Genomic DNA, 13,389 nt, shown 5'->3' with positions numbered 1-13,389 from the left:
GAAGATATTTTTCTTAGTTAATTTTATGTTATTTTATTTTATTTTATTATGTTTTTATAGATTTTGTGTCTATTTAAAATGATTTTTAATTTTTTCTTTCAAATCAGTATTTCTAGATTTTTCTATTTTTTTATTGTTTATACAAAGGGTTTTGATTATTTTTTTTCGACAACAGAAACTCTGATAAATAAAAATTGAATTTTTAAATGTCTTCCCAAATTATGTTATTAGCTTTTTAGAGTTTTGATTTATAACAAGCTCTATTAATCTTTGCTTTTATGTCTTAGTTGTTTTGGATGAAGATTGTAAATGATATATATTGTCACTTAATATTTTTTTTATAGTTAGTTAAAATATATTGTTAAATAACTATAGTCGAAAGAAATCATAAAATAAGACAAGCTTAAATATAAAGGGAATAGGAGGTCCCCTCTCTCGAAAGTGATGTGTAAAACTAGTATATCTATTATTTTCATTTAAACTAGTTACTATTTCTGAAAATTTTAATGGTAAGATCCATGATAAGTTACTCTATTATGAGAATGATATAGTATGATAAGTGAAACGTTTCAATATAGAGCTATTTTTATATATGGTGTATTAGGAATTTTTGGAATATCAAAATAGCCAAAAACAAAATTTTATTTGTGAAACAAGCTATAAGTTGGTCTTGTAATTATAATCTCACTTTCACCCATCTTGCTCAATTGATTAAGGGGAGTACTCTTAATTTTACTTGTATAGGAAATGACTTGATGAGATTTTTTAATAGGCATGTTTAACTTTTATTTTTTTTATTTAGTATTTTTTTAATGATGCTGTTTTAATAATACATCTTGATTACTATAAAAATAAAAAGATTAGATGACCTATACAAAATTATTACGTTAGGAATCTATGATGAGAGGATCTATGATAAAGTTGTTCATGTATGAAAAAATATTTATAATAGAGAATAATTTTTTACCGAGATCTAAACCTAAAAACAAGTTCTTCTATTTAGGAATACCGTTGTTTTTTTTAAAAAAACATACACTTTTGTTGATTAATTTTATGTGTTTTCTATTTTTATTTTCCTATTCTATATTATTATATTTTCTTAATTTTTTTTCTATTTGAAGGGAATAACTTTTCTACTTTATTTTTCATCTCGAGTACTACTAGGGTTTTTTTTTCCTTCTATATAAAATGTTATTATAACCTTTTAGTAACTAAGACTTGGATGAATAAAAAATAAATATTCTAAATTTTTTTATGATATTCTTGATTTTAAAGATAACTTATAACAAATTCTATTATACTTTGCAATTGTATATGTTAGTTTTATATTCTTGGACTAAAAATAAAAGATCTATTTGGTATATATGGTAGTGTTAATTATACTATTATATTTTTTTTAACCAAAGAGACTGGATTAATAAAATGTTTTTCTATTTCAATTATTTTATATATTATATAAAATGAGACTATCTAGAAACGAGAGTTCATCCCTCTTATATATGCAAGAATATCACTAAGCTACAGGCTCCTTTTGTTATTCTCACTTTGTTTTGTTTCTCTCATTTCAATATTACTAGTCTTATTTAATAATAATTTTTTTAATTTTCTTTAATTCTTTGAAGTAATTAATTTTAAAATGAACTTTTTTATATTCTTAAAAAAAATTAAGAATATTTATGACCTTATTTCCCAAAAATACAAATCGATGTAATTGGTTTCTTCTAAATTAAACATTGAGGTGGTATGTATTAAAACTTTTTAAATAAATTACATAATAAAGCATGATCCCAAATCTTTTAAAAACCAAATATCATAAACAATAAATCATAAATTATCACCAATATTTTATTATTATAAAATATTTGTATCAGTAACAAAAAATTATCATTGTCATATTTACTTAGTAATTAAGTGATGTACTGATAGTATTATCACTTAAGACATTAACGAAAACATAACAGATTATTCTTAAAAGCCTTGTGATTTAATTAATTACTTGAAAAGTAAAGCAGATAAAATAATAATAATCCAAAACAAATAAAATCATAGCGATACTTAGGCTCTACAATGTCTCCGGGTTAATTTCAAGTAGGAGGCACAATCAGAAACGGATCAAGAAAAAAAAACAATAAACATATTTAATTTCTCATAATAATAAAAATATTTATCTAGAAAATCCATATAAGTAATAAGAAACTCTAGAAATAGAAGTATTAAACTCTATCGATTCACCCATGACAAGAGATCCAAATTATATATAATTAAAAAAATTAACGTAGATTTTATTTCACTGGAAATAGAAGTGCTCATAAATTTCTATGCTTAATTGGGTGGTAATTCCTATAATTTAATTAATGAGATGAGATTTACATCTAGAAAATTCCAAAAAAAAATTAAAAGAAAAGAAAAGTTCATATGAAATTGGTGTTCGTCATATTATTCTTATAATGAAACACATAAGGGGAAAAAAAATAATCAAAGGCTGATTAATTAATCAATATATTTCCTAATTATCAGTAATCAGCTTTTTATTAAAGGTAATTGATATCCATACATTTACTGAATTTCCAAACTTAATTTATAATGAAGAAATAGAAACCAAAAAAGGCAAAACTTCAAGGAAAAAAAAAAAACCCTAACCGAGCACGAAAAAATAAGGGTGGTAGCATGGTAGGAAGAGGAATCCATGCATAATAAGGATAACAATACACACATATATAAAACATAAACCCTAAGAAACCTATCATTAAGTTCTCAAAAAGCAGAACACAGCAATAGTTTTAGCGGCTATCCGCCAGCCTCGCTTTCCTCTCAATCTCACGAGACAAATCCTTGAAGTCAACATCCTCATCAATGCATAATCCTCTTTCCTTTCTTTTCACTCCTCGACACCACCACCAACACCATGTGAATATCTATTAACCTTCGCTGATCTCTTTATTATTATTATGGATCTTCTTCTTCTTCTGATTACGAGCATCATTAACGTGTGAAAGAGCCTCTTCTTAATATCATGGTGTGATTTTTGTAGAGAGAAGGAAAAAACAAAGATTTGCGTAAGACAATGGAGAAGAAGAAGTATCCGATTGGACCAGAGAATTATGTTCTCTATGAAGAGATTGGTCAAGGTGCTACTGCTTCTGTTCATCGTGCCTTGTGTGTTCCTTTTAACGAGATTGTCGCTATCAAGATTCTCGACTTTGAACGTGATAACGCTGATCTGGTAAAGTTTCTCTCTTTTTGTTGCTTGAATTTTTTTTCCCGTGATCTTCATATTATATTTTTTGTTAGTCGAATTTGATAGGGTTGGATTTCAATCAAATTCCATTGTCAATATCATAGAACGAAATCAAGTTTGAGAAAAATATATATTTGGTATATGTAGGGCTAGTTCTCCAGATACCTAATAGCTTGAAAATATTTTTAAAAAAAAGCCCTGTACTTGAAAATTTTGGCCATCGGATCGTGGGGTCATTAGAACTAGGAATAAAATTTAGTTTTTTACGGTATTTTGTAGCAATGCTTCTGCTAGGTTTTGTGTTGTCATGTATTGGCTCTTAACTGCACAGCATGATTTTTTTAATAACTAAAAGAAGTATGATTGTAAGCTTATTACACCTGGCTTTTGGGCGTGTTGTCTATGATGGGCTATAGGAATAGCACTGTGTTTTAAATTCTACCATCCTTTTCTTGTTTATTTTTTTATTTTTATTATTAATTTTGGTTTGTATATATGTGCTGCTTCTCTGACAGCGTACTATTTCACGGGAAGTGCAAACAATGATCTTGGTGGACCATCCTAATGTTCTCAAATCACACTGCTCCTTCGTCAGTGATCATAATTTGTGGGTTGTTATGCCATACATGTCGGGGGGATCTTGTCTTCATATATTGAAGGCTGCGTATCCAGATGGTTTCGAGGAGTTGGTGATAGCAACAATACTACGTGAGGTATTGAAGGGAATAGATTATCTTCATCATCAAGGCTACATACATCGCGATGTTAAAGTAAGGAAATATTGAATCTTTAAACCTTTTAGTCCTATCTTTATCTCCTGAGTATCTTACCCTTTTTGTTATTCCTCATATATAGTAGCAGTTTTTGCTATAATTTCTTATGAAGCACCTCAAGAATGGAACATATATAGAGTTGTATTAATGTTAGTGTTTTACACAACTGTAACTCATTTATTTAGTTCTTTGACTGTGATTATGTTATGCTTTTTAAAGGCTGGAAATATTCTCGTTGATGGACGTGGCGCAGTCAAGTTGGGAGATTTTGGTGTTTCTGCTTGCCTTTTCGAATCTGGAGACAGGCAACGCACGAGGAATACATTTGTTGGGACGCCTTGCTGGTACGCATGCATGCTTTCAAGAATTCGCACATAATAAGTTCTTGATTCTGTTTCTTAATTTATATGCAATTATCAAGGCTAAAAAGCGTGTGCAATGGAGTTTACTGTAGAAATATTTAATTATATATAAAAAAAATTAATTCATACTTGAGAAAAGAGTATTCAAGAAAAAACTCGTTAAACAAAATAATATTCAATCATACATCTACAAAAGTTTATATTGGAATCCACAGAAAGGATTCAATACATACCGTTGAAGATGCACAATGAGGATCATACCAATACGATTTTTTCATTTCTTGACACATATGATCTGCTTCATTATTCTAAAAAATATGTTTAGGGATCTAATTTTTTTAATACTGCAACCTGTCTTTTGTTTTTCAGGATGGCACCTGAGGTTATGGAGCAGTTAAACGGATATGACTTCAAGTAATTAGTCCATTCTCCAGTCAAGAGTTTCTCCATCTCGTATAGTTAGATATCATGGAGCTGATGTTTAGCTGACAATTTTCCTACAGGGCTGATATCTGGTCATTTGGGATAACTGCTTTGGAGCTTGCACATGGCCATGCTCCTTTCTCAAAATATCCTCCAATGAAGGTGCCTAGACTGTACTAATCCACACATTATTTGCATAATATTATATCAGGCACCGTGGCTTTTATCGCAATCTAAATAAAAATTTCTCTTGTGAAGGTGTTGCTTATGACCTTGCAAAATGCACCCCCTGGCCTGGATTTAGAAAGGGATAAGAAGTTCTCTAAGGTATGCTTTGAACGAACTCGAAGGTTTTCATACTAAAAAAAATGAGAACTAGCAGAGTTAATAGCGTTTGGTTCAAGCAAGTTGCATGATATGCCTTTGTGCTTTTTCTCCAGTCTTTCAAGCAGATGATTGCTAGTTGCTTGGTAAAAGATCCTTCGAAACGACCTTCTGCAAACAAGTTGTTAAAGCATTCCTTTTTCAAGCAAGCGAGGTCAAATGACTATATAGTACGGAAATTGTTGGATGGATTGCCCGATCTTGGTGATCGTATCCAGGCATTGAAGGTTTGTGAGTTAACTCTAGAATACATGGCTGCACCAATAATTAGCCTTATTTCCTGTTATGATTTTAATTGTACACTTAAAAATCGCCCCATTTTGAAATGCAGAGAAAGGAAGAAGACATGCTTGCTCAAAAGAAGATGCCCGATGGGGAAAAGGAGGAATTATCGCAGGTTCGAATGTTCTGTTGTCTAAAGTAGAGATTAATTCGATTGCCTAGTAGCACTACAATATTTTGCTGCTATAGTTATAGTCTGTCTGTTTGTTTACAGTATAACTTTGGTGGAGTTAATTCATAGCCTGTCATTAGTGTTTGGCCTTCATGCTTCATCGATACTTAAAATATACTTCCAAAGGAATCGTTCTATCCGCTTGTATATCATTACACTTAATTTTTAATAGTTTGCTTGTAATTCTATGTAGAATGAATACAAACGAGGACTTAGCGATTGGAATTTCAACATTGAAGATGTGAAGGCTCAGGCTTCCCTGGTACAGCAATGGCTTATAAGTACTGTATCAAGTTAGTAGCATTGGTTAGGATTCCCTGTTTCATGTTCTCTCTGGTTTTTTTGATTCAGATACCAGATTCTGAGGACCCTATGACCGATAATAATCTGGGAGAAAGCTTGAATTCTTTGCCTACACTGGATGGAGTTGAAAAGCAATCAGACACTCAGAATTCTTCCCCGGGACAAGTCACAGAGATGACGGTATTTTGATATCTGGTTCTTGCAGCTTGTAGAGGGCTACTTGCTTCAATATTCACCTTATTTTTCATGAATGTTTCTGTGGTTCCTAATGCTCATAAATTTCTCAGGATGATGATGATGTCTCACAAAATCGAGCTGCCAGGCTTCCATTAGTCGACTCCTCTCTAAATATTGCCAAGTATTTTCCTAAACTATTTATTTTTTCTTTATATAGCCACTTATGCCAGTAACCAGCACTGAGCAGCAGCACATCTACAAGGAAAAGCTGATGCTCCGCATTCTCATTAAATAAAACCCAATCCAATAGAAAATTCTCGTGTTTATGTCTCTGTGATTAATGCTGTAGATTTATATCTTTAATTTATTGTCAGAGAATCCATTAGTTATATATACAATGACCGAAATCTAATATGGATTATGAATTATTTTCAGAGTTAGATTTGTAAAATCCGATGATGACTCGAGCACTGCAAGTCCATGCAACGAACGACATGTTTCGCAAAATTCTTCATTTGGTTGTGATAATCTTGAAGGCAACGCAGCTGAAAGGCCAGCTTTTAATATCAATGGAAAACCTAGGTTTGGCTCCTGATCCTGTGTATTAATTTGAACTTGGATTTTTATCATTGAATATATTCTACATTTTTTACATTTCACGTACTAACATGTGACTGAAGAATATTCTTTTTCTCACATGAAAATTTATCTTAACATCCTTCCGCATGTTTTTACCAAGATTTTTGGTATGTATATAGTGAAAAGCTGCAAAATCGACCACCAAATAGTTCAAACATCAGTGGAGCAACAATCGTTCAAGATGGAGATGATGGACCTTCTGAAAATCCTTCCAAAGCGTTACATAAACCATCAGGCAAGTATTTAAATTTTCCTTCAAGCATTTCCTTTTCATATACTCGAATTCTCGGTTTCTCATTGCTTGTTACATGATGGCTTCTGTCTTGGATTTTCTTCGTAATTGTTGCATTTTCTTCGGACGTAAAAAAATTCCCAGTTTTGCATCCCTTAATTGATATAGCATGCATTTTCCCTCTTGCTCTTATAAGATAATTTCAGTTCGTCACATAATCAAAGAGTTGTTTTGCAGGAGCGAGCAGTGATGAACTTGATGAAAAAGCAAAGCTGCCAGTTGTTCAGCAAAGAGGACGATTCAAAGTTACTTCAGAGAACGTTGATATAGAGAAGGTGACTGAGTTTCTTCAGTCTCGATGTCCCTTCTTTCATTCAGATGGGATATAACTCACCTTTTCTTTTCAGGCGCCCTCACCTCAGCTGGTTCTGCAGAAGAGTTACAGCATGCAGGTTCGTAATTTTGAGATCAGCACATTTGTGTCAATGTACCTGCTGCTATAGATTGTCCGATTATTCCTTGATCATTTCTCGTTTATGTTTCATTAGGCTCTAAAAATTTTAAGGAATAACATGTGAATAAGATTTCTAAACACTAAATAATATAGTTTTAGCGGACAACTAAAAATCAAATGAGATGAATTAATCTATACTAAGATTGATTATGGTAAAGTTAGTAGAAACTAGCTCTCGAAAATGTAAGAAACGCTAAGATAATTCTAAGCTAAAAGTAGCCCCACATAGAACTTCATGAAAACAACATAGAAATCACAAAGTAATCCTACATAGAATTTCATGAAAACAACATAGAAATCACACTTGGAAGGGGTGGAAATTTAGCTAGAGCTGCAAGTGCGGTATCGAAACATTGCAAAAGAGAGTAAATCGGCAACATTAAAATGCACCTTCCAGGGAGTTTCGTTTATTAATATCCAAAAATAGCTCAGTCGGACAAGTAGGGCTGGCTGCTAGAGAACTTAACTTTTACATATTCTCCTTCGACAGACTATTCTGTTTGAAGAGGCACCACCATTTTGTAGCTCTCAAAACTCAAAACCATCTAGGTTTCCTACTTTCAACTGTACTTAAAAAAATAACCAGTCAATTCTTTGTATATTTATGATTGTTAAATTGGAAAGTTTTATTGTTGTGCACAACTGATACAACTAAGTATTCCTTCAACAGGGCCTGGTCGATAACAGTTGTAGGAGCAGAATGACTTGTAATGGTTTTTCAGATTATTACTGGGATAGAGCAAAGCCTAAATCAAGTCCCAGGTCTTAAGTTAGGTTGTCTTGGACTAAAGATGTAAAACAATTCATCCCTTTTGATGCAATAAAATTTTAATTTTATTAGATATCACCTATTTAAATCACTTCGCCTGGAAAAATAAAGGGCTCTGAGGTCTTGCCTGCAGCGCCTCAGCATCTCTCGACGACATTGCCTTATATTAGAGGAAGAATTCCTCATTCACTGGAAAAGCCTTGTATTTCTCAATTAGCTCATTCGACGGTTTCTTGACCTTGTAGATCCATTTATACATGTCTTCGAGTTTCTTTGCTGCCTCCTTGGTTTCGTTTCACCTAAGATGAATTGCTACTTCTTACCACTTGAATTTTTTATGCCTCTTCATATATAAACATCATCTTTACCACTTGTTTTTCTCTAACTAAGACTTGCAAATACAAAACTTGCGAATATAGTGAATCTTATAAAATAAGCATGGTTTTTTCATGAGCTTCACATCTATCACCAGTCTATAAACGACTCTTTTCCTCCAGCTCCTCGCTAGTTAGACATGTATATTACTCCTTTATAATTGAATTTGATGGGTTAGTTTCCACCAGATTATTGATTTTTAGTAACTCTTCTTCTTCCATTACCTCTCTATCGAGCCATCGAATACTTTTTCTTGACCATCATGATGAAGCTTCCTCGTCATCTAATTTAGTCAATATGTAAATTATGCTTAAATGTCCTATTATTCTTCAGTGTCAACATGTTGAGTTGACTTAGGTGATAAAGTTATGTTTCCTTTTACATATTTTCTTTTTAGTAGACTATATTGAGCGTAATGTCCTTGCCTATCGTAGTTGAAAGTTGAAGCATTTTGTCATAGCTCATCACATCGATCATTATATCAATTTTCTTGATTCCAACGAGCTCCCCATATCTTAAGCCAATTTCTTGTTGCTTATTTGAATTATTATATATCATCTTCATTTTCTTTTAATTTTTTAAGATATTTACCTCCTGCTCGACCTTTTTTATAATTACTAAATAGATTTGTTTCATCTTTCTTTAGTTAAACTCAAGTCATTTGTTTAACTAATTTTTTCTCATTTGCTGATAAATTTTCTAAATCTTCAATAGATGGTTGGACTGCTCATCCTCTAATTGAGTTGGTAAAACCACAAAACACAGGTCTCAGGCCATGAATAAGAATAGAGTTATGCTTTATGTTTTGGTACAATGCAAGTATAAATCCATAAAGCATTGCTAAAATAATTTTTGCACATAGTATTAATCTCTAAAATACTTAAGATATTTTATACATGCCCTCAAGAGTTTATAAGTCCTTAGTAATTGTCTAGATTGGCTTTTGTAAAAAGAAAGTCTTTAAAAAGTCAGCTATGAAGGATTTTGTTATAAAATAAAGATTCTCATACTAAATCATGTTTTTTCTAATAAACTCATGGAGTCATCAAGCTTGTCTCAAACCTAGGTATTTTTTCTAATGCTGGAGTGAGATGGTGAAGATCTACGTTGACTAAATCATTTAGAATGGTTCATATGAGAGCAATGAATATATATCTTTTTTAGTTTATGAGTGTGAGCATTACTCGCTTGAATTTTGATCTTTTTTTTAATAGAATTGAAGTCATTATTGCACACCTAGTGTGACATTCATGGGAGCTTGTTATTGTTATTATATTAGAGATCGAGTGTGAAGATGCAATTACATCACTACGAGAATATTATTGAGTAACTGTCTCTGATTGAAGAGTTGTTAAATATTTGGGAGTATTAGAGTCCTTGTAACAGGGGATTGATCATTCTTCCTTGTACTAGAATTTTGTTAAGCATGGAAAGAGCTTTTGGTAAAAAGTGAAAGGGAGTGAATTGATTTTTTATTTAGTTTTCACATATAATATCATAAATGAAGTTGTGAAAAAACTTCACAAAAAAAAATGTTGGATTTTTCATGATCTATTATGTGATATTAGTTTGTGAGTTGAGGGTTTCTAAAAAAATAAATCTTTTATGAAATAAGAGATTCTTTGATACTTAAGTTAGTACTTATCGGAAAGAATAAGATGATGTATAAAAAAATATATATGTTATATGCATATCCAAGTTTAGTCTTTATTTAGCTTTGTTCAAAGTTGGTATTTGCTTTGTGAGATTGGATATATTTATACACTTGCTTCGAATTTATTCATGCAAGAAAAGATTATATCATTGGCCAACTAAAATAGCTTATTGGTTGGTGTGAACTTGAGTTTCATGCATAGTACATGATCAAAAGAAAAATTGATGTGTTTATATAAGGGGGTATATTTTTGTTAGAATAATTCAATTAATACAAAATAAATATAAACACAAAAAATAGGGATGCTAGAATCTTTCTTAATTAATTTTTAAAAAATATATTATTTAAGTGTTTATATAAGGGGGTATATTTTTGTTAGAATAATTCAATTAACACAAAATAAATATAAACACAAAAAATAGGGATGCTAGAATCTTTCTTAATTAATTTGTAAAAAATATATTATTTAATTTAAATACAAAGAGCTTATATATAGGTTAAACTAAACATATTATTCTACTTTTAATAAATAAAATAAGATAAATATATTATTTAACAATTTTTTTATTGATCTTCGTGTAGGCTAGTAGTTGACTTAGGGTAAAGATAAGTGATAAATATGGAATTTTATAAGGATGATCATTTTCAATTTAGTTTGGTTTTTATCTAAAAAATAACAAAACTAAATTTTTTTTTTTATCTAAAAAATAACAAAACTAAATTTTAAAAAAAAAAAATTGATTTAAACCAATTGGTTTTGGTTTTGTTATTTTAGAACAAAAACTGAAACCTAACCAATTAGTTTTGGTTCAGTTCGGTTATTTTATATTAAAAACCAAAAACTATATTTTTTTAGGTTTTTTTAATTTCTAATTGGTTTTTTTTTTCTGTTTGGTTCGGTTATTAATTTTGGTTTAGTATTTCAGTTTCAAACTTATAAAACCAAAACCAAACTGGTTAATATTTTTAACTATTTTAATCGGTTTTTTTTTCACGATTTGATTTTTTTAGTCATTTATTTTTTTAATTTTTTCAGTTTGATTAATTTTTTGATTTTTTTGTTCACCCTTTGAATCTTAATTGTGCAAGACAAGCAAGATAATATATATATATACACACATTTCATGTAAAATTATCATATAATAATTTAAAGAATTAAACATAAAAGTGCGTACCATGTTGCTGATAAAAAATAAGAGAGAAAATTGGGTTGCTTGCTAGCCAGGCGATGAAAGAGGTTAGGTGGCTGGCCAGGTCGCACTTTCTAATTAGATCATTAGAAAGGCCAATCATTTCTGATTGACTTTTTCTCTAGAGAGCAGGTTTCTGTACATATGGTGCTTGATGGTTTTTTGATGACCCTAATCTCATGAACCAAAAAAGTTTGCATTCTTTATCGTGTTCTTCTCTCATGACAATGTTATGTTTTATGTAGGTGCTTACCCAACATCCTGGAATTTCTTTACCATCAATATCTGAAGCCATGCCATCAACTCTTTCGGGTCCTTCTCTGTTTCCAATATTGCATTCTGTTTTACAGACAAATATTACTCAAAGGGTATGTCTTCCCCAGTTTAGTCTCATATTTTTTCCATCCTAAATCTAATGAAAACCTTTTCATTTGTCAACTCTCGTCTCCCCTCGACAGGATGGTATTCTGTATCTGATGAGGCAAATATCTGGAGGTGACACTGCAGGTACAGCAATTACTTGCCTTCTGAGTAAGCTTTACTTCCTTACTCTGTTCTGTTTTCTTATTTGAATATGGATTTTGATTTCCTAGGCAACCGAACGATTGACGGGGGATGGACAACGGCACAAGGGGTGTCTACAGAGAAATCTTTGGCACGTAATTCTAGCGCTGGTTGCTTTCAAAGGCCTATGTTGATTCTCTTACAGTTTATATAGTCTCCATTCCCCAGTCAAGTTTTGTGATTTCAGTTGCATTTATTTTCTGAACTAGGTTGTTCTACCTTGTTCTTGAAGCTAAGGGAATTTTGTGTGGGATTTGCAGCTAGAAGCAGCTTATGATAGGGAAAAGGAATTGCTTCATGAAATAGCCGAGTTGCAACGGAGGTAATTGTAATGCTATGCAAATGAATTTGCGTGATGTAGTCACATTTGTATCAAAGTAGAAATGAAATCTTCGCTTTCCACCTTTTTCTGTAAATATAGGCTTATACGAACACAGGAAGAGCTCCAAAAGCATAAAACAGAAAATTCTCAGGTTAGCACTTGATATCCCTTGAGTCAAAACCTCACCACCCTACACGAGGATTTGGGTGTGATTTCCTTATCCAAATGAAGCTTGATTGCTGCAGAACAAATCTCAAAAAGCTGACTAGCTAAATGGATGAAGCTCATAGAAGAGACAGGCTCTAGCTAGATTAATCTTTGACTCAGGATTTATTGCTGGCAGTTCATTGTTTTTGTAGCACAGATTTGCTTCAGCTTGTAATGTTATATACCCCACGTGCAGATTCACCATTGTTAATTTGATATACCAAAAATGTAAACAAGCAAAGGATTCTTTCTATAAATCAACTTGTTAGTGTACATACTTCTAGAGGCTAATAGTAGGCGTACGTGCATTCATGATTCACCTCTGTAACAAAATGTATACATTCATGTGCGTTTCTGTGCTCTAGTTCTGCTTTCTTTGAAGAGAAATCTACTGTATTGAGCCTTCTCAAATGCATTTGGATCTTGCCATCTGAACTTTTCATTGATATCCTTCTCAAAATCTTTTATGGGTTTTGCTCCGATGATCCAAGGTTGCGACCTGTGAACTCGATCATGTCAAATTATCAGGGGTATAAAAAATTGCGTTGTTACATGGTTTCAGAGCAGCAATCATTTCGTTTTAAAATATTTATTAAAAAAACATTTTAATAATATTATTAAAGATAAAAGAGTTAATTTTTAAAGGTTGAAAAATTCATTGTAAAAGTAGATTGTACACTTACATTAAGTTAATAAATCCAAGAAGCTTGAATCTAATATGATTATCAAAATTAAATAACTTAGATCTTAAATCTAGTGTAATTTGATTTTATGATAATAGTTATAATTTTAAGAATTAAAAAACAAAA

At 31.3% G+C, this 13,389-nt stretch overlaps 1 protein-coding gene across 1 annotated transcript; it reads left to right on the top strand.

Moving 5' to 3' along the window:
• Positions 1 to 2,962: 2,962 nt before the first annotated feature.
• On the top strand, positions 2,963 to 12,205 carry LOC105123159 (serine/threonine-protein kinase OSR1-like). Its single transcript, XM_011022671.1, has 18 exons — positions 2,963 to 3,223; positions 3,754 to 4,008; positions 4,231 to 4,355; positions 4,743 to 4,787; positions 4,877 to 4,958; positions 5,055 to 5,123; positions 5,237 to 5,407; positions 5,512 to 5,577; positions 5,828 to 5,896; positions 5,986 to 6,117; positions 6,225 to 6,295; positions 6,550 to 6,696; positions 6,873 to 6,988; positions 7,223 to 7,320; positions 7,393 to 7,437; positions 11,733 to 11,855; positions 11,946 to 11,994; positions 12,081 to 12,205. The coding sequence occupies exons 1-18, from the start codon at positions 3,065 to 3,067 to the stop codon at positions 12,203 to 12,205; spliced, it is 1,947 nt and encodes a 648-aa protein (XP_011020973.1). The 5' UTR covers positions 2,963 to 3,064.
• The last annotated feature ends 1,184 nt before the right edge of the window (positions 12,206 to 13,389 follow it).

Source organism: Populus euphratica, unplaced genomic scaffold, assembly GCF_000495115.2.
Source record: "Populus euphratica unplaced genomic scaffold, PopEup_1.0 scaffold8.1, whole genome shotgun sequence".
In the NCBI taxonomy this organism is placed as follows: domain Eukaryota; kingdom Viridiplantae; phylum Streptophyta; class Magnoliopsida; order Malpighiales; family Salicaceae; genus Populus; species Populus euphratica.
This window is presented reverse-complemented; position numbering and strand designations above follow the sequence as displayed.

What these genes read in the sequence shown, in the direction of transcription:
- LOC105123159 (XM_011022671.1), top strand. Translation starts at nt 3,065, where the DNA reads ATGGAGAAGAAGAAGTATCCGATTGGACCAGAGAATTATGTTCTCTAT. An exon ending in AACGTGATAACGCTGATCTG is followed by an intron (nt 3,224 to 3,753) that starts GTAAAGTTTCTC and finishes CTTCTCTGACAG; the next exon opens with CGTACTATTTCACGGGAAGT. An exon ending in AGAACGTTGATATAGAGAAG is followed by an intron (nt 7,321 to 7,392) that starts GTGACTGAGTTT and finishes TTTTCTTTTCAG; the next exon opens with GCGCCCTCACCTCAGCTGGT.